This window comes from Octopus bimaculoides, chromosome 28 (genome assembly GCF_046866305.1).
Source record: "Octopus bimaculoides isolate indiv1 chromosome 28, ASM4686630v1, whole genome shotgun sequence".
NCBI classification, from domain to species: Eukaryota; Metazoa; Mollusca; class Cephalopoda; order Octopoda; family Octopodidae; genus Octopus; species Octopus bimaculoides.
In genome coordinates, this window is record NC_142955.1 from 24,142,616 (window position 1) to 24,168,727 (window position 26,112).

Sequence of the window (26,112 nt, forward strand, 5' to 3'; positions counted from 1 at the left end):
AGAATGTGAAATAGAAAACTTGTCAATGAGAAGATGCTTGTGTTGACAAATATATTCTACGCGATGCTACATGTGTTCTGTTGCTTGAACCCTGGTTGTGAGATGTGCTAAAAATAACAGCTAAAATAGGCCTTAAATCACCCCACCTCCCCACCGTTTAAAAAGAATTTTGCATAATCGTATGAATTTCTATGTGTAGAGTACAAATTCGCAAAAATTTTCTAGAAATTTCCAATTTTTAAAAAAAAGGTACGAGGGGTTATATGCCATACATTAAACAGAATTTACATTTGATGGATATTTGTCCTCATCTTGTTTGTTAACACAACATTTCACCTGATATACCCTCCAGCCTTCATCAGGTGTCTTGGGGGAAATTTCAAACCTGGGTTTTCATTCCTAAGATATTTTTTTGATATTATTATTATTATAATTCAGGTCACTGCCTGGAAGCGAACTTGGAATCTTGAGGTTAGTAGCCTGTGCTCTTAACCACTACACCATATGGTGTAGTGGTTCAATTCTAGGCACTGACCTGAATAATAATAATATCGAAATCAAATCAAATTTGATGACTTCAACCTGAGCCAGTGGAACACTAAGAGCACCATCCAAGCGTGATCGCTGCCAGAGCAGCTGACTGGCTTCCGTGCCAGTGGCACGTAAAAAGCACCACTTGAGCGTGGCCGTTGCCAGTACCGCCTGACTGGCCCTTGTGCTGGTGGCACATAAAAGCACCCACTACACTCTCGGAGTGGTTGGCATTAGGAAGGACATCCAGCTGTAGAAACTCTGCCAGATCAAATTGGAGCCTGGTGCAGCCTTCTGGTTCGCCAGTCCTCAGTCAAATTGTCCAACCCATGCTAGCATGGAAAGCGGACGTTAAACGATGATGATGATCGAAAAATACCTTAGGAATGAGAACCCAGGTTCGAAATTTCCCCAAGACACCTGATGAAGGCTGGAGGGTATATCAGCCAAAACATTGTGTTAACAACAAACAAGATGAAGACAAATATCCGTCAAATGTAAATAATGTACATAATTCCTCATCTCTTAAATATAGAACAGAATTTGATTTGTTTACAGTTTCATATAAAAACATGCTAATTTCTGAATGTTGACAACACCTGCAGTCATGCACAAAATGACAGCTTTCAAATCCTGTTTCCTGATTGGGTGAAAATGATTACACTTTAAACCCCTATAACGTTTTAAAAACATTTTTCTGGAAAAAGTGAAATAACTCCAGCAATTCAGCTTGGAAAAGTATATTAATGTGCCAAATTTTTAAATTTTTGAAATGCTGGCAGCCAAACCAACTAGATCCTAGTGCATCTTTGTGTCTGTTTGCTCCCCTACCATTGGGTGACAACCAGTGTTGGTGTGCTTACAACCCTGTAACATAGCAGCTCTGCAAGATAGATAGAATAAATCCTGAGCTCACAAAGTATAAATCTTGGTCGATTTCTTTAAAGAAAACCCTTTAAGGAGGTACTCCAGCATGGTCACAGTTAATTGACTGAAATGAGTAAAAGAATAAAAGAATACACACACACACACACGTGTGCTGTTGTATCTTTGCCTGGATTTCATTAGATAGCTGTAAACGAATGTCACTGTCATTCACTTCCAATCTTCCACAAGAACATGTCTGGCCTTGAGGGAATATTACCTAGCTTGGAAGCAAGCGAGGGTTGGCAACAGGATGGGCATCCAAGCCGTTGGGAAAATGCCTCAGAAAAATCCCAATCTGACGCATGCAAGCAAGGAAAAGTTGACATTAAATAACGATGAATATAAAAATGGGGCCACAACTAAATACCACCGGAATTTCTTAACAATGCTCCACCAATTCTGAGAATTTGCTGTTTATTTGAATCCTTTAGCATACAGATTATTGTATCAAATGTAATATTTATTGATATTCTTTGCAATTAATCAGGTATTATTTTGTAGCTTTCAAACATTGACGATGTGATTGGTCATTTTCCGGGTTGCTGTGAGGCCCGATTCAGGCCACAGTGAACATAAAATATGTAGAATGTTTGGGTCGGATATGGCCAGTTTAAATATAATATTCATCATCATTTACCATCCACTTCCCACTCTGGCATGGGTCAGACAGTTCGAGTGAAACTGGTAAACCAGAGAGCTGCACCAGGTTCCAGTCTGATTTCGCATGGCTTCTACGGCTGGATGCCCTTCTTAACGCTGACCACTCCACAAGTGTAATAGGTACTTTTATATATGCCACAATGTTAAATCCTTTGTGGCTGTATTTCACACAAAAACATATTCTGCCTTATTTTTGTTTGCAGCAAGACTTCCTTCCGCCTGTCCCCCACAAAAAAAAAAAACCAATTTTTTTTTACATATTTTTCGGCACAAACCCCACTTTTCGGTTACAGGGAATACTAATCTGCAAAAAAATTGGCAAGAATTGGCATTTTTAAATTCCCCCACCCCATTTCCTTCATTTTTTACTTTAAGAATTTTTTTTGTAAATATGCGGAAAAATACAGACATTACGATTCTGACAAAAATTCCAAAAACATTTCTGTAGTTATGGTTGGTTTCAGGGTTAGGGTCAGTGTTGGGTAAAAAAGTTAAAATTTAAGAATTTGGGGCAGGCGGGGATTTCATAATGCCAAATTTTGGCAATTTTCAGGAAACTCCGTATCCAAAAATTTTTTTTAAATAAGCAAATTTGGGAGAAAATGGAGGTGGACAGACAGAAGTCTTTCCTTTTCTATTAAATTTTCAAAATGATCAAGAATTAACAGGTTTATTGAACAAGAATTTAACCCTTCAGTGTTTGGATTACTGTCAAATGCAATGCTTATTTATTCATACTACTCTTTTACTTGTTTCAGTCATTTGACTGTGGCCATGCTGGAGCACCACCTTTAGTCGAGCAAATCGACCCCAGGACTTATTCTTTGTAAGCCTAGTACTTATTCTATCGGTCTCTTTTGCCGAACCGCCAAGTTACGGGAACGTAAACACACCAGCATCGGTTGTCAAGCGATGCTGGAGGGACAAACACAGACACACAAACATACACACATATATATATATATATATACATATATACAACGGGCTTCTTTCAGTTTCCTTCTACTAAATCCCCTCACAAGGCCTTTGGTCGGCCCGAGGCTATAGTAGAAGACACTTGCCCAAAGTGCCACACAGTGGGACTGAACCCAGAACCATGTGATTCATAAGCAAGCTACAGAGTCCATAAGGTGTATGTACTCATAAGAATATGTAAACGCATAAACAGTCTATAAACTTCTGAATGGATTTGGTAGATGGAAACTGAAAGAAGCAGTGTCTCTTCTTTCCAGCCTTCTCTGAAAACATGTCTGGCAATGGGGTTAGAGTTGGTGATGGAATCTGCCTCAATGAATTCCATCTGACCCATGCAGGTATGGAAAATGGATAAATGGAAAAGCCCTGGTCTTTATTAGTGGTAAAGACCAGAGCTTTTCCCTTAAGTATCTTTAATCGTTAAAACCTGTATCAGAAGAGGATAAGAAAACTTTGAGCGGGGAGAGGAGGGGAAAAAAAAAAAAAAAAAAAAAACTCTCAACATAAATGGAAATGGACTTGAGGAGACATTAGACTTGGTGCCACCAACCTCCCATTAAGGTGATACAATAAAATTCTCTTAGTCTTACGTTGCAAAATAATTCACATTAACCCTTCAGCATTTAACCTACCCTACAATGTCATTCTGAATTTTTAAAATGGCTATGAGACAAGGAGATACAAAAGTAGTGTGTGTGTAGTTTAGGTGAATCTGGGGAAAAAGAGAAAGAGGCATTTATGGGAACGATGGGCTAGATTCAGCTATCCAAGTTATATACAACTAATGAAAGACAGACAGCAATACATACACACACACACACACATATATATATATATAAAAATTTTTCTTTTTTTTTAATGATAATAGTATCAAGTTTGATAGTGTCCCTAAAGTAGGTGGGGTTACACTGTACATATAGCATTTGGTGTGGTATGTAGTTGAGACAGGGGAAATATAAAGAATGCAAGAGAAAGATACATACATATCTATATATATGCATATACATATATATATATATATATCTATATACATGCATGTGTATGTATTTGTGTGTATATATATGTATATATATGCCCGTTTTTATATATATATATATATATATATATATATATATGCATGTTTATATATATACTGAAAGACCAAAGCAAAGCAGAGAAAGCTGGTAAAAAGAGAGAAAGAGACGGTGGGAGATAGAGGCAGTACACGAAAAGGGACCAGGTCAAACTAGACCCACACCAGATACTACCGAATTGTAGACAATCGGATCATGCCTGGCACCAGGGCCTTATTGTTCTTCTCGGCCTTCTTCTTTTGCTCGGAGCCTGCAAAGCACTTCCAGAGCCGCAGGGTCTCATCTGCTCCAGCAGACACCACCGTCGACCCATCCGGGGACATAGCCAAATGAAGGATGCGGGCTGTGTGACCTAGAAAATAACAATTTCAATGTTAGTCATAGTTTCAAATTTTGGCACAGGGCCAGCAGTTTATGAAGGGTGGGGGTGGTCTGAGGGGAAGTAGAATACATTGACCCTAGTGTATGACTGGTACTTATTGTTTTTTTTTTTGACCCTGAAAGAATGAAAGGATAAGTTGACCTTGGCTGAACACTGAGCAAGAAAAAATCTTGCAAAACACTGTCTAGCACATTAATGCTCCTTATTTCTTTATTGTCCACAAGGGGCTAAACATAGGGGGAGACAAACAAGGACAGACAAAGGGATTAAGTCGATTACATCTACCCCAGTGCGTAACTGGTACTTATTAAATTGAACCTGAAAGGCAAAGTCGACCTCGGCGGAATTTGAACTCAGAACGTAGCAGCAGACGAAATACCGCTAAGCATTTCGCCCGGTGTGCTAACGTTTCCGCCAGCTCGCCACTTTGAAGATGATGATAATAATAATAATGGTTTCAAATTTTGCCACAAGGGTAGCAGTTTTGTGGGAGGGGATGAGTCAATTACATCAACCCCAATGTTCAACTGGTACTTATTTTATCGACCCCAAAAGGATAAAAGGTAAAGTTGACTTTGGCGGAATTTGAACTCAGAACGTAGCGATGGGCGAAAATACGCTAATAATCCTTTCTACTACAGGCACAAGGCCCGAAATTTTGGGGGAGGGGACCAATCGATTACATTGACCCCAGTGTTTCCTCCAAAACGATTCCTCAGTGGAATTTGAATTCAGCCCTGGTGAGCCAAATCAGACAGTGTATCTAAGACTACATTATCTAATGGCTTCTTTCCTGATTCATTTATTTAACCCCGGGCCAGTCCAGATCCAACAGATCTATGATCGAAGGGATTCTGACTTATGACCATCACAACTTTTATTCAGATCTAACGTATCTAAATCTGTCTGGTGTGTGCATTCTTGTTGTTGTTTAACCCTTGGTCAGCTCTGATCCACCACACATATGTTTATAGGTGTTTGAGCCGTGACCATCCCATCCTGTATTCATACACAAAGTATCTAGTACTACATCCCGTGTCTATCCTAATTCGAAGATGCATACAAGGGACATAAACCAATATCATACTGAACTAGAATTCTCTCCCTTAGCAACAATTGCTCTCGTCACCTCAACGGTCGTTATAATGCTGCAGGAGAGGTCAACACAGGGGTGGAAAAAGGAATTGGATTACGGGTCAAAGATCATACAGGTAAACAGACCCATCACTGCTTGGCCATGTCCAGCCCAAATATTCTACTTGTTTTATGTTCAAACTGGTCACATCCAACCTTTCACTTTACAATGTTATTTTAAAAATAAGCAATCACATCATAGTTTAAATATTGAGCACCTGTGCTCAGCGTCACCTTTCCGGCACTTGTGCAAGGATTTTCGAGCGAGATCGTTGCCAGTGCCCCTGGACTGACCCTTGTGCGGGTGGCACATAAAATACACCATTATGAGCGTGGCCGTTGCCAGTACCTCCTGACTGGCCTTCATGCGGGTGACACGTAAAAGCACCCACTACACTCTCGGAGTGGTTGGTGTTAGGAAGGGCATCCAGCTGTAGATACTCTGCCAAATCAGATTGGAGCCTGGTGCAGCCATCTGGTTTCACCAGTCCTCAGTCAAATCGTCCAACCCATGCTAGCATGGAAAGCAGACGTTAAACGATGATGATGATGAAGCTTTGAGATAATGCACGATTGCTTAAAAAAAAATTTTAATGCTAAAGGGTTACACTGGCGATATCCAGCCAAAATATTTTACATTTTATATTCAAACTGACCAGATCCAGCCTACCACACCTACCCACCAATACCATTCTAAAAATAAACAATTATATCGATGAAATCTCAAAGCTAAAAGATAATGCAGGATTAATTCAAAACAATGTGAATATAAATAAGCATTGCGTCTGACTGAGTAATCTTAACATTGTAGCAAGTCATATTAGCACTACTTTGCAATGGTAGCTTAGTTTAGTCGTTTTACCTAAACTAACCAATCACTGCTGGCCACAGAAGGATACATGCAGGCCGGGCAGTGAAGCTTTAATCGCTGGATAGGGACAATGCTAGGGTACCATCTTCAATAGATTTAGTCATGATCAATCAATGTGATCTTTAGTCCCAGCACAAATCTTAAATCTGTTGCATTATCAATTAATCATAAGGTTAAGTTCTCTTTTAGACATCAACGGATGACACTTTATTCGTCAACTGATAGCAAGATGATAAGTCAATACCCTAATCCCTCTAAGCCCTGTTAATCTGGTACCAATCCCTCTATGCCCTGTTAATCTGGTAATAACAACCACCACCACATCCCTTGGTAGTGGAGGTGGTTATTTTACCTGTCTTGTTTCAATATGAATGGTTACTTCGAAATGGTCACCTGGTACCCCCCATCATCCCCACCAATCCCAGAAAATCCTACTACGACCCTCACCACGACAGTGTCCGATGCAATTGGTCACTTACCTGTCAGTTCAGCTACTTTTGTCATGGACGGATACTTCCAGATGGTCAGCTGATGTTGTGCATAACCATGACCAGAGATCAGCTCCCTGTGCTCGGCCGACCATAACATAGCACAAACCTAGCAATAACAAAACAAACAAATTCAGTACTTAATTTAAGTATATTACAGGGAATGTGGCTTAGTGGTTAGGGCGTTGGACTCAGGATCGTAAGATAGTCGGTTCAATTCCTAGACCGGGTGACACATTGTGTTCTTGAGCAAAACACTTCTTGTATTGCTCCAGTCCAGTCTACTGGCAAAAAGGAGTAATCCTGCAATGGACTGGTGTCCCATCCAGGTGGGGAATACACCAGAAAAACCTGGAAACTGGCCCTATAAGCCTGTGGCTCAAGAAATACCCTCTCTTTTACTTGTTTCAGTCATCTGACTGAGGCCATGCTGGAGCACCACCTTTAGTCGACCCCAGGACTTGTTCTTTGTAAGCCTAGTACTTATTCTATATTGGCCTCTTTTGCCGTATCGCATAGTTATGGGGACGTAAACACATCAGCATCAGTTGTCAAGCGATATTGGGGGGGGGGGGGGGGACAAACACAGACACACACACACATATACATATATATATATATATATATATATATATATATATATATATATATATATGTGTATATGAAAATACGAAATGGGACAAGAACGCAAAACATCCAGACAGAAAATACAAAGAAAACAAGAATGGGTCATTCGGAGTTTTTTTTCCTCAGTCAAGTTCCAGATTATCTTTGCAATTTCGGCTGGTTACATATATATATATATATATATATATACGACGGGCTTCTTTCAGTTTCCCTCTACCAAATCCACTCATAAGGCTTTGGTTGGCCCAAGGCTATCGTCGAAGACACTTGCCCGAGGTGCCACGCAGTGGGACTGAACCTGGAACCATGTGGTTGGTAAGCAAGCTACTTACCACACAGCCACTCCTGCGCTCTTTTTTTAATTTGAGGATACACATGTGTGTGTGTGTGTGTGTATGAAACCTAGAGTTATATATATATGATGGGCTTCTTTCAGTTTCCCTGGAGATGGCTTCTTGGGGCTACAAGCTACAGTAGCATCGACCCTTAAGGGCTAGCCCCATTTAGGTGGCAAGATCTGTATGGTGGATGCCTTGTGGTAGCAAGGTCTTTCTCTTTCATTGTCCCTACCACATCAAGTGTAAATAATGTACATAATTCCTCTTCTCTTAAATATGGAACTGTATCAACCTGGATAACCTGTATAAGCCACTATCCTCTAGGATGGTGACAGATGGGGGAGCTCACACTGACCCACACCATCTAAGAACGATGAAAAAGCAAAAATGCCTGAATTAATCTCACCTGGGATTTGGTGTCAATACTCTGAACATTTGATCCCGTGTTACAGTTCCAGAATCGGATGTGTCGGTCAGCTGTGCCTCCCCCACTTGCCAGCAGCCTTGGTTGCCATGGGCACCAGGCCAGCGCCTTCACCGCTGCCTGGTGGTAGGTGAGCGAGTAGAGTGGCTGTGACTGGGGTATCAAGCGACCACTCTCTGCCGACCAGATGTTCAAAAGGTTATCGTTGCCACCACTGGCCAGGTACATGCCATCTGGTGACCACCGCAGTCCGCACACCTCCTGTGTGTGTCCAGCAACATTACCCTGTAGGTGCTGTGCTACACGAACGTCGTGATGATGGATGTGTCCACTGCGCGAGCCACTAGAAGTCGAAATAGAGGAAAAGGAAAAACAAATTATTATTATTATTAGTTGTAACCCATTGCTATGCTGCCAGGTAACAGCCTGGTCAAGATGAAATACATCCTTCAGCAGAAACCTACTACAATGATCACATTGATAAACTCAGTAACAACAGATTTCTTTTTTCTTGTAAAAATGTTAATTCTCTCTTTCATACATACACACACACACACTCAACAAAAACCACCTGTTATTTTTTTAAAGTGAGTTGCATTGTCTATATGTTGAAAGACATACAAAAACACAAAGCAAAAAAAGGAACTATACCTATTATACATAGTTTTATTTGGTGTCTGTGTTGCATTGTGTTGACAGACTTGCGCTTAAAATTCCTGTGTTTTTAATCAAAACTTTTTAGTTACTAAGGTGACAACACTACCTATCTATATTTCACACACACACACACACTCTCAACAGCAACTTTTTCTCCTCTCTTTCTTTCCTCTCTCTACACAGGTTAATGATGACAGTTATCTGAGTAAATTTTTCATTAGGATTAATTGCAATAATGCTGGTACAATTCAATGGAAATATGCTAATGTAAGGGTTAACATCCATTTTCCATGTTCACATGGGTTGGGCAGTTTGACACAAACTGGCAATGGTTTCTATTGTTGGATACCCTTCTTAATGCCAACCACTTCACAGAGTGTACAGGGTGCTTTTAATGTGGAACTAGTAGCAGTGAGGTTACCAAGAAACTTGCAAGGACAAGCTCCCACAACTAGGGATAGGAAGTATCGAGGGAAGAAGTGTTTTGCATTAGAAGAGGGACATGGCTTCTTCATACGGAGAAGAGAGAAAGGAGAGAAAAATGAAAATGCGACAGAGAGGTAAGAAGGGCATAGGTTAAACAAGTGCTCTGCAACCCTTTTACACTTGCAGTACACATATATTCTTCAGTTCTGTATTTAAGAGATGGGGAATTATTTACATTATTTACATTTGACGGATATTTGTCTTCGTCGTTTGTTATTAACACAACATTTCGGCTGATATACTCTCCAGCTTTCATCAGGTGTCTTGGGGAAATTTCGAACCTGGGTCCTCGTTCCTAAGGTACTTTTCAATGTTATTAATATTATTATTATTATTATTATTATTCAGGTCACTGCTTGGAATCAAACTCGGAATGTTGGGATTAGGAGCCCATGCTCTTAACCACTATGCCAAGTATCCGTCAAATGTAAATAATGTATTTATATTCTTTTCAAAATTCAGTGGCACACTTGAACTAAAAATGACTAAAAGAACAGGGTAAAAAATTATTTGTGTTACATTGCAGCACACCTGGCATCGTCTCATGGCACACCAATGTGCCACAGCATGCTGGTTGTAGGGTACTGGGTTGAACAACAAGCAAGGCAACGCAACGCAAGAAAGTATAAACAAACACTACAAAACCCCACTTACCTGCTGAGTATGTGAGTGTTCCACGAGAGAGCTCCGACACGGCCAGAATGTCCTGTCATGCTGCGTAATCTCTTTTCTTTAAAGACATCCCAAAGCTAAAACAGATATATATACATATATAAATATAAAGAAAATCAATTGTATATAAATCGTAAAGGTTTTGAATGAACGAAGACCAACTAACTTCATGATCTCGGGTTATGTTGTATTGAGAAGCCCATAAGAAGGGTGAAATAGTGCTATCTACAACTACTAAGACACTTAATAAAATGGATTATATGAAAATATTTCATATTCACACTCACTTGTAAGAAAAAGATCTTTCATAATAAGAAAAATTATAATCCATGAAGTTGTTCTCTCCCCTTAAAGGGGATCTTTACCTTTATTTCTAAGTAAATTCTTTTTCTCCCCCTTTCTTACTCCAAAAGCATCAATCTCCAATAAAACTTTCCCACTGGTAGATTATATACCAGCAATGCACCCCGGTGTTGCCCAGGTGTTATGACCAACAGCCACCTTGCATTATTTGTTCCTTCCTTATGAGTAGAATTGACACACGAGGAGCATGAAGCAAACAACTCTTTATAAACAGATTTTTCAGTCGTTTTCTGATGAACAACGCTGCAGTTCCCATCTACCAAATTCAGTCACAAGTTTATGGTTGGCCTAGGGCTACAGTAGAAAACACTTGCCCAAGTACATTGCAGAGGGACTGAACAAGTCCTGGAGTCAATTTCTTCAACTGTAACCCTTTCAAGTGGTGCTCCAGCATGGCCACAGTCAAATAACCGAAACAAAAGAATGAGACAGCAATCGGGGGACTTACCTCAACAACGCCTTCACTGGTCCCTACTGCCAAATAGTTGCCCTCTCTCACCCAAGCCACAGAACTAATATAGGCATCGGATGATTCCATTTCTGTCAGCTGTTTGATCTCTCCGGTACCAGCATTCCAGAGGTAAAGATGTCCAGCCAAAGCTACAGCCAGTTGGTTATTGGCAGACCAATCCAGTAGGTTCAAATCTGAAGCAAAGCACAGGAAAGGACCAAAATTACAAAACGATGATGGGGGGGGGGGATGTTGTTGGTAATAATGATATTAGCAATGGTGGTGATAATGATTGCAGTGGTGTTATTAATCCCATTAAAACAGTGGGTTGTCAGACAACAAAGACACACCATTGGCAATAATCTTCATGAAGGACCAGAAGAATTAGCTCAACATGCTGTTGGCACTCCGTCGCTTACGACGTCGAGGGTTCCAGTTGATCTGATCAATGGAGCAGCCTGCTCGTGAAATTAACGTGCAAGTGGCTGAGCACTCCACAGACACATGTACCCTTAACGTAGTTCTCGGTGATATTCAGCGTGACACAGAGTGTGACAAGGCTGACCCTTTGAATTACAGGCACAACAGAAACAGGAAGAAAGAGTGAGAGAAAGTTGTGGTGGAAGAGTACAGCAGGGTTCGCCACCATCCCCTGCCAGAGCCTCGTGGAGCTTTGGCTGTTTTCGCTCAATAAACACTCACATTGCACCTCCACACTCAACATGTACAAATCTGATAAGAAGACAGAGTAGAAATGATGAAGCCTTAAACCATGATGAAGCCTTAAACCAAATTGCAATTATCTACATAAAGAATCTAACAAACTTATCAACCTTCTTGAAATCTGTATGATGGCCTCTATTATTCTTTTTTTCCACACAGACAAACCTACACACACCCATGTACACCTTCACACACTGGCACAATGCACCCGAGTATACGTTTTAAGGAACTCACAATAATCATCCAAGATCTCTGGAGCATCTAGAATTCTGTCGGAGGTCTGTGGAATGTGTCTGGTAAGCTTCTTACATTGACTGTTCTTACTGGAAGTGTACAAGATCCGGAGACTGTTCTGGTGACCTGGCAGAAAGAGGAAGACAAAAAAAACAATCTTTGAATACCATGATAACAATGATAACGTTGATGGTGTTGACAACAATCATGATTTGATAACGAAGATGCTGATGTCAACATCAAGGACAATGATCTCTTCCTCTGGTAGAAGAATAATTCCAATGGTGAGGATTAGCAGAACTCTTTTGAGTTCCTGAATTTAACCCTTGAGCTTTCAGATCCCTCTCTCAAATGTAATGCTTATTTATTTATTCATTTTACTTTGAAATAATTATGCATTATCTCATATATTGGGATTTCAATGATGGGATTGTCCTTTTTAGAAGAACAATGCAGGGTAGGTGAGAGAGGCTGGACCTGGACAGTTTGAACAACAGATAGGATATTTGTGCCGGATATGGTGAGCTGGCAGAATCATTAGCATGCTGATCGAAATGCTTAGCGGTATTTTGTCTGCCGATACATTCAGAGTTCAAATTCCGCCGAGCCTTTCATCCTTTCAGGGTCAATTAAATATGTACCAGTTACATACTGAGGTTGATATAATCGACTTGATCTGTTTGTCTGTCCTCTCTGGGTGTATCCCCTTGTGGGCAATGCAAAAAAATAAGAAACATTAGCATGCCCGGCAAAATACGTGGCAGCATGTCACCTGTCTTTATGTTCCGAGTTCAAATTCCACCGAGGTCGACTTTGCCTTTCATCCTTTCAGGGTCAATTAAATAAGTACCAGTTATGCACTGGAGTCGATGTAATCGACTTAGTCCCTTTGTCTGTCCTTGTTTGTCCCCTCTATGTTTAGCCCCTTCTGGGCAATAAAGAAACAGATATGGCCAGATTGAATGATAAAGTGTTCAACCTCATCGAATTCAGAATTCCATCATAAGGCTTAGTTCCTTGTTGCAGTGAGGTGGTTATGCCTCAATGATCTTCAGAGCTATGCCAGCAAAGCACTAGCCCCTGGTAAGGGCCTCCCATGCTGGACAAGTCAAAGGATAGGAATCAGACTGTGATAAAAAAGGGTTTGTGTAGGGTCAGCACCTCTAGCCAACACAAAAACCAAAGATATGAAAACATTGGTCTTTTACTTGTTTCAGTCAATAGACTGTGGCCATTTTGGGGCACCACCTTGAAGGGATTTTCGAACACACTGACTGCAGGACTTACTTTTTTATTTAAAGCCTGGTACTTATTCTACTGATCTCTTTTGTTGAACTGCTGAGTTACAGGAATGTATACACACCGACATTGATTGTCAAGCAGTAGAAAGGAACAAACACAGACATGCAAACAGATACATATATATATATATCTGAGTGGTTGGCGTTAGGAAGGGCATCCAGCTGTAGAAACTCTGCCAAATTTAGATTGGAGCCTGGTGTTGCCATCTGGTTTTACCAGTCCTCAGTCAAGTCGTCCAACCCATGCTAGCATGGAAAGCGGACGTTAAACGATGATGATGATGATATATATATATATATATATATACACACACACACACAAAAAGCACCATTCGAGCGGGAATGTTAACAGCGTCACCTTACTGACACTTGTGCCGGTGGCACGTGAAGAACAACATTCGTACGAGGTCATAGCCAGTGCCACTGGACTGGCCCCTGTGCAGGTGACACATAAAAAACACCATTTTGAACATGGCTGTTGCCAGTACCACCTGACTGGCCCTCGTGCCGGTACCACGTAAAAGTACCCACTACACTCTCAGAGTGGTTGGCTTTAAGGAAGGGCATCCAGCTGTAGAAACTCTGCCAAATCAGATTGGAGCCTGGTGCAGCCATCTGGTTTCACCAGTCCTCAGTCAAATCATCCAATCCATGCTAGCATGGAAAGCGGACGTCAATGTTTCCAGTTTCTGTCTACCAAAGCCACTCACAAGGCTTTGGTTGACCCAAAACAATAGTAGAAGACATTTGCCCAAGGTGGCAAAGTAACAGGATTGAACCCAGAACCATGTGGTTGGAGAAGCAAACTGCTTGCCACAGAACCACAGGCAATTAGTAATGTCTTAATAACGACACAAGAAGGAAGGAAGGAAGGAAGGATTAAAACAGCCACAACACAATTGACAATGGGAGGTTTTTAAAGTGTCAAGGCCAGGATTTTGGATGCTGTTCAGCTGCTTCGTTAAATAGATTTCTGTTGAGAAATGGTCCTTTTGTTTTAATTAAGACTGGAAAATAATGAACAATTCATAAAAATAAATTTCTTCTTATAACACTGGTATCTTTTACTTGTTTCAGATATCAGACTGTGGCCATGCCGGAGCACTGCATCGACCCCAGGACTTATTCTTTGTAAGCCTAGTACTTATTCTATCGGTCTCTTTTGCCGAACTGCTAAGTTACGGGGACGTAAACACACCAGCATCAGTTGTCAAGCAATGTTGGGGGGACAAACACAGACACATAAACATATACATACACACACACATATATATATATACGATGGGCTTCTTTCAGTTTCCGTCTACCAAATACACTCACAAGGCTACTTACTACACAGCCACTCCTACGCATAAGGGTTAGGGTTAGGGTAAAAATGTGTTTTTTATGGTAGTCTGACCTTAGAGTCCCTCAGAGCGTGAGGCTTCATTGTATAGTAATGCCCGTATATAAATAAATGTATATATATATATATATATGCACAGGCATGGCTGTATGGTAAGATGTTTGTCCCCTCTGTGTGTAACCCCTTGAAGGCAATAAAGAAAGAAGAATAAGTATCAGGCTAAAAAAAAAAAAAATTACTGGGATCGATTCATTCAACTAAAACTCTTCAAGGCAGTGCCCCAGCATGGCCACAGTGTAATGACTGAAACAAGTTAAAAGATAACAGAACAGAGGAATCACACACACACACACATCAGACAGTAGGATGAGATGTACGAGGGGGGGGGGAGGATTTAGCTGCTATTTCTACCAGGTCTAGCTACCAATGTAGAGGTCTTGCTCATTGTTCTTGTGATGGTTGAGTGTATGTAGTAGTAGTAGTAGTGGTGGTGGTGGTGGTGGTGGTGGTGGTAATGCAGCGGCTGTGGTGGTGGTGCTTGGTTTAGCTAAGGCTCATGTTTCTTCCATTGTCTGAGAGAAACTTCCTGTGGTGGTTGGGAGGGTGGGGTGGGGTGGGGGCACAGAGTGATGGAGTGTAAAGAGGAAAGTGATTGAGGGTGGGGAGGGGGATGCAAGAATTCAGGCCTAAAGAAGGGAGATGGAAGTCAAGGAATGGGTGGAATGGGGCGGGGAGGGAGTGCCCCCCCCCCTAATCCCAGCAGACAGAGCAAGCTGTAAGAAGGGAGGACAGGATACGGAAAAGATGAGAAGAAACTAAGGAATGGTGGTGGTAGTGGTGGCAGAGTACAGAAGATAATAGATGGTGATGGCAGGTGGGCTGGTGATGCTGATGGCAGGTGGGCGGGTGATGGTGATGGTGGTGGTGGGGAAGAGGGGGGAGGGACAAATCTCAACAACCGGTCATCATCCACACAACTAATGGTTCGAGCCCCCACCCCTACCCCTGCAAGAGATAAGATCTTGAGGGTGAGTGAAAGAAATGGGGAAGAGTAGTGGTGGCTGTGGTGGTGACGGCAGGGGAGGGGGGGATTTGATGGTGGTGGTGCTAGGGGTGATGCTGTTGATGGTGGTGGTGGTGTGTGATGCTGTACAAATGACATTGTAGGGTAGATGTCAGAGGCCAGATTTTAACAGTTTGAATATAAATGTTGACTATTCAAGCATGATACAGCTAGTTTAAATATCAAAAGGTTAATGCTTGTGGACAAGACAAGGTGACTTCCATATTTCAGGGTTGACATCCATCATATTCATGTTGAAATATTTCATTTCATCTAAAGTTTACCTCATTAATTGGATGTTCCCTATTTTACTGGACAGGACAAATGGGTTTATAAATTTTTAACCATGATGCACCGACAGTGTGCCAAAGGTTAATCAACAACAAATTAATCAATGAATTTTCCTTACCCTTTTTATTCCCTTTTCTTCCACCTCACCACCTATCTACAACGCATTTGTCGCTAGAATTGTACCTCCTGCCACTGCCGTCACCACAAGGGAGAAAACTCATACGGTGACATGATGCACCTACAGTATGCTAAAGGTTAATCAATGAACTTTCCTTGCCGTTTTCATCTGGACTTTATACTCCCTTTTCTCCCACCACACCACACCACCACCTCCTCATCACCCCACTTATGACTCACCTTCTGGAGCTGTTGGGGGTTTGGCCTTGTATGAAATGATCTTCGAGCTGAGAATCTCTCCGTTGAGGTTTTCATTCATGATCTTCTGGTACTGCACCTGTGAAGGGCTCCTCATGTCTACCTCCTCATTCTTGGTCGAGTTCTCGTTCATGATCTTGTAGTAGCCGACATCAAACTGGGTCGAACTGCGATTCGGAATGAAGCGGTCACCGGCAGTTGGTGTCTTTGGAGTCTTCGGTTGTTTCTTAGTCTTGCCAGAGTTGGTCTTGCCTGTTGAGTGCGAGAAAGAACAGAACATAAGGGTGACAAGAGGGAGTGAGCTTGAGTGACAGTGACAACAACAAAGTGACAGTAGAATGAGAGTGACAACAGAAAGCAAATTGTGAGGGTGAAGGGTGTAACTGTTACTTGTTTCAGTCGTTTGACTGTGGCCATGCTGGAGCACCGCCTTTAGTCGAGCAAATCGACCCAGGACTTATTCTTTGGAAGCCAAGTACTTATTCTATCGGACTCTTTTGCCAAACCGCTAAGTTATGGGGACGTAAACACACCACCATCGGTTGTCAAGCGATGCTGGGGGGACAAAGACACACAAACATATACACACACACACTATATATATATATATATATATATATATATATATATATATATATGACAGGCTTCTTTCAGTTTCCGTCTACCAAATCCACTCACAAGGCTTTGGTCGGCCCGAGCCTACAGTAGAAGACACTTGCCCAAGATACCAGTGAGAATGAACCCAGAACCATGTGGTTGGTAAGCAAGCTACTTACACACAGCCACTCAACTAAAAGTTAGTTTTAGATACATACACACACACACACGAGGGAATACTGAAAAGTTCCTGGCTTTAAGGGTATCGTGAAAGGCTTGGTTGGGGACCCAACCTTTTGATTTCTTTCACAGTGCTTAGAAATTCTAAAGCTGAGAGGGGAATGTTGAATAAAATCATAATTCAGTGATCCTCTTGTATTTTCTTTTACCCAGAGACGGGAACTCTCCAGCACACCTTCGTGTGTGTGTGTGTGTGTACACAAAACATTGTATATATATATATATATATGTAATAGAATAATGTATTGTATATATATATATATATATAGCTGGCACGCAGAAAAACATTTGAGTGTGGCCATTGCCAGTACCCCTAGACTGGCCCCTCGTGCCGGTGGCACGTAAAAAAGAAGCCACTACACTCTCGGAGTGGTTGGCATTAGGAAGGGCATCCAGCTGTAGAAACTCTGCCAGATCAGATTGGAGCCTGGTGCAGCCATCTGGTTCGCCAGTCCTCAGTCAAATCGTCCAACCCATGCTAGCATGGAAAGCGGATGTTAAATGATGATGATGATATATATATCATCATTTAATGTCTATTATCCATACTGGCATAGGTTGGACAATTTGACCAGCGCTGACAAGCTGAAGAGCTGTACCAGGCCTCCACTTTTATATGCCATGATTTCTACAGCTGGATGCCCTTCCAATATATATATATATATAAATGCATGTATAAATATATATATATATATATATATATATATATACACACACTCAGTAAGCAGCTACAGCATAGCTAAATGGATTCAAAACCAAATCCAAAATTTTCTTAATTGTCAAATTTCCCAGCTATTGTTTATCTCTTCTCTGCCCTTAGAGATTAATGAGAATGACCTGACCTGACCTCTGGGCCCTTTTCAGTGTATCCAAGGCTCAAGACAGATAATGGTGAACAAATTCTATTGTTCTCAGCTGACCTACTTTAGTATGTTTAAAAAAAACGAACCGTTACACAAATACAATAAAAATAACAGGACATAACACACACACACACACACACAAAGCACATGTAACAGTACTGCATGAAGTGAAAGACAAGGGTTACCTGTACTTTTGGGTGTCTTGCTGGAACCCGGAGTTCTGTTCTGCGACAGCACTTTCATGGGACTCTTCTCGCCACTGGAGATGCTCCTGCTGCTACTGCTACTGCGAATCTTACCCTCCGTACACTTACGCTGCCTCCGTGAATCTGAAGACAGGTCAAACTGAGACATCACCAGGCACTCTGAAAGAAGTAACAGTAGTAGTAATAGCAATAATAATAATTAATTCGTTTTATTGGCCACAAGGGCTAATATCAATTAAAAACATGTAAGGACAAAGACAGGATGAAGGTTACAAAAGGTTTTGTCCGAAAAGGTAGGAAAGTTCGTCTAAACAGAGGAAGAAAACGGAGAAAGATATAATAAATAAATAGAACTCCCAAAGGGGGAGGCGCTTCGAAAAGGGAAAGGTTACGCGTGGAAACCTTTCCTTTTTCGAAAGGGTTCCACGTGTAACCTTTCCTTATAAGAGCACTCAGAAAGCGCTGAGAATATCTGAAATAAACTCGACTGCTCTCACAAACAAGAATACTGAAAATGAACCCGACAGCAGAAAAATAATCCAGAATCCTTGTCTGGTACCGCACCGATGTCAATGGTAATCATAGAATGTGAAGGTGGCTGTCCAGGCCATGTTTGTAATGCTGTGTCGTTTGCAGTGGGAACAGGGACAGTTTTCTCTATGAAGGCCTTTTTTTTTAAAGTCTAACCACTGATATAGTGTCTTTATTATAGTGCCTTTATTAAGGTCTATAGTGAAAAATTTATCTGTCTGTGTGTGAAAGAAAACAGAAAGGACCTGCATATGGTGCTGATAATGGAGGTTTAACCACATTGTTGCGTACAAACGAAAATAAAGCTTTGGAAACAGCAACACTGCCATAACTTACATGGAAACCATGAGCATGCTTTCATGGGAGATAATCGGAGAAAGACTTGAAAGTCAACCTAAGATCGTAATACTCCATGTAAAGGATTCAAAGTCATGTCCTTACTCAAATACCCATTTCCACACCACCCACCCCAAAAAACCAACCTTAAAAAAAAAAATTGACATTTCTAAATTACCACACCAACTAACCCCCATTTCCTTCATTTTTAACTTTTTTCACAATTTTTTTTTCAAAATATGTGGAAAAATACAGGCATCATGATTCGGACAAAAATTTCAAAACATTTATGTACTTATGGTTACAGGGTTAGGGTTTTAGGGTTAGTGTTGGGGGGAAAAAGTCAAAATCGAAGTTGTGGGGGGAAAGGGAGTGAAAAAATTTCACAATGCCGATTTTTGGCAATTTTCCGGAATCTCCGTATCCGTAAACGGGGATATTTGGAAAAAAAAAAAAAAAACATAAATAAACAAATTTGGGAGAAAAGGGGAGGGGGAGAGTCTTTCCGATTTTTTAGTCGATGAAATTGACCCCAGGACTTATTCTTTGTAAGCCTACTACTTATTTTATCGGTCTCGGTTTCGAGTCTCAGGCGGGGCCAAGCGAGGTCCCTACATATATATATAAACGCGCGCGCACGAGTTTATGTTTTACTTTTATGCTTGCTTCAGTTACTTAGTCAAACAAATCGAGTAGTGGTGCTCTTTCGAATAGTTATGTAACGGAGGCAAACAAATTAACATCGGTTCACAAGTGACACCAGGAGGACAAACACGAAAACCCCAAACATATGACAGGTTTGCGCACCGTTTCTGTCAACCAAATAATCCTCACAAAGCCACATATGTAGTAAGGAAACTTGCCCAAGGTGTGGTGTGTGCTTTGTTCTTCTACTATATAGCCCCGGGTCGACCAAAACACCAGGAGTGGATTTGGTAGACGCAAACTGAACGATGCTCATCGTGTTTGTGTGTGCATGTTTTATGCTTGTGTGTCACCACACAGCTTTACAATCGGTGTTGGTTGGTTCACGTCCCCATAATTGAACAATTTGGCAAAACAAGACGATAAAATAAGTACCACGAACAAAAGTATTGGAGGTAGATTTGTTCGATTAAACCATTCGAGGCGCGGCCCCAGCATGGCCGCAGTTCAATGACTGGAACAATACCGCATGCTTTATTTTATGCGTATGTGTGCGTGTGTACATGTTATGTAAAACGATTTTTTAAAAAATACGTTATTCAAGGGGAGACAACTCAATTTCTATCCCCATTCATAAATCTAGTTACATTAAATATATGGAGAGAAATCTCTCAGAACATGGTACCCCTGCTACGTGCGTGTGTGCATACCTACACACATGCATTCCAGTGGGGTGAGTTCAAAAAGAAGCTATGTCCGGCCACACAGAATAAAATGTTCATGGCGTGAGAAATATTGAAAAACACTAATACATGTGAGAGTGACAAAGAAACGAGGTTCCAGAAACGAGGATGGTATCAGGTGGTCTTGAAATGAGCTAGAAATAACGGCTAAATTGCCTTTAAATAACACACACACACAAACGTTTTCTGAAAATTCCAATAAATAAAATAAAGTTACAAGGGTTTTATATATATGGGGAGCTTCAACAAGAATTCCGCCTGTATATTTTCATACATGAACACTACATGCGTAATATATTCAGGTAGACGGAAGCTTTTAAAGAATCCATCATGTGTGTGTGTCCGAATTTATGTCCCAGACCATCATGTTGGGTAAAAACATAGCGATATAAAAATACCAAACTGAATTAAATAGTGGGGTTGATATGATCGACAACAATTCCTCACATAGGGACACCCAAAATAACTGTAGTTTGATGAGAAACCAGTACAAGCATATTAGACGATAAAATGGGTAGAGACAAGAACTAGGCCGAGGACGGAGTTTCACCATTATGAAAATGAATCCCTCTTTTCGCCGTCTAATTTGAGAAAAATACTGAATAAGAAATTTAAAATAGCATAGGCATGGAACTACGAGGAAGAAGCTTTCTCTGAACCTGTGGACGGTACCTGGCAACGGGGCTCTATGCGTACAACTATATATATATATACACACACGCACAATTAGAATAGGAATTCGAAGAATCGAACAGTATTCGCAGTGTATGACTACGGAGAAAACAGTTGGGTCGAGGGTAAAAATTAACGTCTTTCCGAAAATCCGAGTGACAATGGTGAAGGCTATATAATAACCAAATTCATGAGAACTGAGCACTTAGATCATATATACAGGGACTCGAATGAGAAAATGTGTCGCTCAAGAAGGACTTCATGTTTTCAGGTTTCATATTTAGATGCTTTTTTATTTCAAAATTTTGTCCATTAAGGCCTTACATAGAGGAGACGAACAAGGACAGACAAACAAAGAAGCTATTTAGATGCTTTTATTAAATTCATTCAGTTGTTAAACATAAATAAATCTTGGAATTAAATGGTTTTGATTTACTGTCAGGTGACTTTTCGCCATATATATATATATATATATATATATATATATATTACTAAACATTATAAACAATCTCAAGAACAAGAAACACTGCTGTGATCGGAAACCCTAGCTATCGGTTTCATGGTAAACCTATATACACACACAAACCTATATATATATATATATATATATATATATATATATATATAGCAAAACATATGTTATAAAACTTGGTTTACTTACTTAAGAGTACGGCGTGTCTCGAGTGGTTTGGTATATATTCTTTTAACCCGAATTCTCCCTAGTGAATATAACGGTAGACTGTAGATAATAATTCGTTCGTTAATTAACACAGCCAATTATTAATTATGCCCACCAAAGCAGCAGAATCACAAATGTTAACCAACAAACAAGCGAGATTGAGAAATTTGGAAACACAGCTGAGAGAGAAGAATGTTGCTGTAATTGAAAATTCAAAATATACCACCTCCTCGTTGATTGGCTGAAAGTTACTACTGTTCTTCAATCTGATTGGTTACCCATTGGTACACGTTATAATTTTTTTTTTTTTTCGTTAATACAACTTTTCGGATTTTTTATCGAAAATAAATATCGAAAGGATTTTCTACATTATTAAAATTACAAATTAAAAATTATTTAGTATGTTAATTGCCAAACCGAACAAAATTTCGTTGATTTCCGTAAAAAATATTGTTATTTGTCTGGTGACGCTCAAGTCCTTTCGCAATCCCATACACATTGAAAATTTACCTAATTTATTTCATGAAAAATCCCTACCGTAGGGATATCCTAAAGCAGGTATTAACAAAAAAGTACTTGATGGCCTGATTCCCTTCAGGTATTTACGCATGCTCTAAAATGCATAGAGTAGTGATTTATACTTTCATATAATTTGTGATTCATATTTTTAATAAGGATGCGGTTAGGGAATTACGATTGCTGTTTATGGTGGAGGTAACAGCCTAGGGCTTAAAGCTTGGGATTGGAGTCTCATCCGTGAGTAATGACATGGTTCTGTGGTTAAGAAGTTTGTTTGACAATCAGATAGTTTTAAGTTCAATCCCTCCCTCCAGCATCTTACGTAATTATAACCTTAACCAATAACCAATCAGTACCTGTTGAATGAATTTAGTGAATAAGATCTGTGAGGAAGTCCATCAAGCACGCGTACGTTTTTATCTTTTTTTTGTTTCAGTCATTTGACTGTGGCCATGCTGAAGCACCACCTCAAAGGATTTTAGTCAAATAAATCAATCCCAGGACCTTTTTTTTTTTTTTTTTTGTCTGGTAATTATTCTATCAGACCCTTTTTGCCAGACCACTAACTTACGGGGATGTAAGCACACTAACACCGGTTTCATGTGGTGGAGGTGAACAAACACAAACATAACGACACACACACACATGCACATATGTATATATTCTTCTATTTTTTTATTCTTTTACTTGTTTCAGTCATTTGACTGTGGCCATGCTGGAGCACCGCCTCAGAGAGATTGAGAAATGTATTATTTCTGTTAACTAGCTTCAGCCTGAGAGTTGCAGCCATGCTGGAGCACCGCCATTAGCTTTGCTACAATTTCACTAGTATGTGGCATTTGGTGAATGAGGAAGTTTGATGTTGCTGTATTTCTTGGTGGTTCATCTGAATCACATGACAAGAAGAGATCCAGTTTCATTTTGAAGACACCTACATCCACTCCCATGAAGTTCTCTCAGGCTTTTTCGAGAGGATATTGAAGAGCTACGGGTCCTTGAAACTCAAGCTGTTGCATTATCTGGTCTTGTATCCTGATGGAAATGTTGAAATTTTTTACGCTATGCAGTGGCATCCCATTCTGCTGTTTGCGTAACCTTCTCCTTCTTCTTCTTCTTCGCCTTCTTCTTCCTCTACGCCACCTCCTTCTTAACTTTACCACTACTGCTGTTTAGAATAACACCTATGCAAATATTCTAAACAATTCATTCAAAAGAGATGTCTAAAGAATTCAATCACTACTACCATCCACAACAGGTCACTTTCAGAGCACTTGACCATTTAGCATCCTACTACTATCATAGCTCTCCTGCATTCTTCTTCTTCTTCTTCTTCATTTCTTCTTCTCTTCTGTGCCTCCATATATATATATATGTATGAGTGTGTGTATATGTTAGTGTGTCCCCCCAACATCGCTTGACAACCGATGCTGGTGTGTTTACGTACCCGTAATTTAGCGGTTCGGCAAAAAATACGATAGAATAAGTACTAGGCTTACAAAGAATAAGTCCTAGGGGTGATTTGCTCGACTAAAGGCGGTACTCCAGCATGGCCAGTCAAATGACTGAAACCAGTAAAAAAGTAAAGGAGTATATATATATATATATATATATATATATATATATATATATATATATATATATATATATATATATATATATATATATATATACATATATATAATAATATTAGGGACAAAATCCAAAATTACAGGTAAAAACTCAATTAAAATCAATTTATAAAAAATTAAAATTAAATTGAGCTTTATAGATAAAATATATATAAAATATATAAATACAAATTCAGCTAGTCACTTACACTTTTCTCTGCAAAATAGGGGTAGTTTATCCTGTTCAGGCTATATTATTAGCATTATTCTGCGATTGAGAATTTAAACATCAACTTCTTTAACTTTCTATATAAAATATATAGTTTTAGGGAAAATAACCAAGTTTCAAGAACTCATCGATGAAAATCCACTATCACATATAGAAAAATTAACAATTAAAAGCACAATAAATGAGTATAATATAAAACAAAGTAAATATCATAAGATAAATATAATATATATAATTATATTTATCTTATGATATTTACTTTATATTATACTCATTTATTGTGCTTTTAATTGTTAATTTTTCTATATGTGATAGTGGATTTTCATCGATGAGTTCTTGAAACTTGGTTATTTTCCCTAAAACTATATATTTTATATATATATATATATATATATATATATATATATATATGTATGTATGTATGTATACATACAGTTCTTTTTCACTTTTGTATTGTAAAGAGCACTTTTCCCCAAAATTTCCCTCTTTATGAAAATAATTAGAAAACATATATATATACATATATATATGGTGGTGCTCCAGCATGACCACAGCCTCAGGGCTGGAACATATAAAAAAATAAAAGAAGCTAAAAGTAAGCTGAAATTCAGTCTGCTAGGAGCACCTTCGACCTTAAAACCAGTCCTGAGTTCTTCCTCCACACTGCCCTCCCCCCCCCCCCCCCCCGCCCGGGCTACCACCACAGACAGCAGACAGCCGGAACCAACACAAACACAACCCAGCTGCCAACCAGTCTGTTTTCAAGGACATAATTTCTTCCACCAGCATCATTATCACCACCACCACAACCACCACCACCACCACCGCTACTAGCACCACTGCTATCAGCACCACCACAGCCGCGGCTGCTGCCACTGCCACCAACACCACCACCACCACCACTGCCACAACAACCACCATCACCATCACTGCTATCACCTCTTCCTCCTCCTCCTCCCACCACCACTACCACCACCATCACCGCCACCACCAGCACCACCACCACCTCCACCAAGGCCACCACCACCAACGCCACAACAACCACCATCACCATCATTGCTATCACCTCCTCCTCCTCCTCCTCCTCCCCCTCCTCCCCCCCTCCACTACCACCACGATGACCACCATCACCGCCGCTGCCACCATCACCACCTTCACCACCACCGCCACCACCAAGACTGCCATTATCATGCCACCACCACTACAACCATCATCATGACTACCACTATCACAACCACCACCACCAGCACTACCACCACCACCACAACCACCACCACTAAAATAACCAACACCACCACCACCACCACATCCACCACCACAACCACCATCACCCAGGGCTCCACCCACAATGCGCTGTGAGTGTGGCTGCAGAGGCTAAGGGGTTAGGGCGGTGTTGAGTGCAATTTCAGCACAATCATCTCATGTTCAAAACCAGACACGGGGCGTTGATATCTCCTTGGTGTCGTTTAAATTATATTAATACATACAATCAGAGATCAAATCCCACTGGAAGCTGGGAGGGAGGGCGTAGGCTTCGACATTTACACCCCTGGAGTAGATTAAGCTCTTAACAATTAATACAAATTCAGTAAATATAAGGTTTCTAATATTTCAGGATATATATATATATATATATTTAATCCACAATATACACCAATACCCCCACCACTTCAGGTACAGTCCCACTATGTCTTCTACTGTGGCCCCTGGGCCAACCTCGTGATGAGCTTTGCTCGATGGAAACTGGAAGACCCTTGTGTGTGTGTGTGTGTATTTGAGTGGCTGTGTGGCAAGTAGCTTGCATACCAACCACATGGTTCCGGGTTCAGTCCCACTGCATGGCACCTTGGGCAA

At 40.4% G+C, this 26,112-nt stretch overlaps 1 protein-coding gene across 2 annotated transcripts; it reads right to left on the reverse strand.

Moving 5' to 3' along the window:
* Window positions 1-3,935: 3,935 nt before the first annotated feature.
* On the reverse strand, window positions 3,936-22,128 carry LOC106883785 (cell division cycle protein 20 homolog). 2 transcript variants are annotated; one of them, XM_089343987.1, is made up of 9 exons: window positions 21,886-22,128; window positions 18,277-18,456; window positions 16,374-16,643; window positions 12,017-12,142; window positions 11,057-11,253; window positions 10,228-10,322; window positions 8,413-8,773; window positions 7,033-7,150; window positions 3,936-4,518 (listed from the first exon to the last, which is right to left on the reverse strand). In XM_089343987.1, the coding sequence occupies exons 2-9, from the start codon at window positions 18,443-18,445 to the stop codon at window positions 4,337-4,339; spliced, it is 1,518 nt and encodes a 505-aa protein (XP_089200113.1). In that variant the 5' UTR covers window positions 18,446-18,456; window positions 21,886-22,128; the 3' UTR covers window positions 3,936-4,336. The 2 variants fall into 2 exon arrangements, with proteins under 2 accessions (XP_089200113.1, XP_089200114.1); XM_089343988.1 differs by having other exon boundaries at window positions 18,283-18,456; window positions 21,886-22,102.
* Window positions 22,129-26,112: the final 3,984 nt, after the last annotated feature.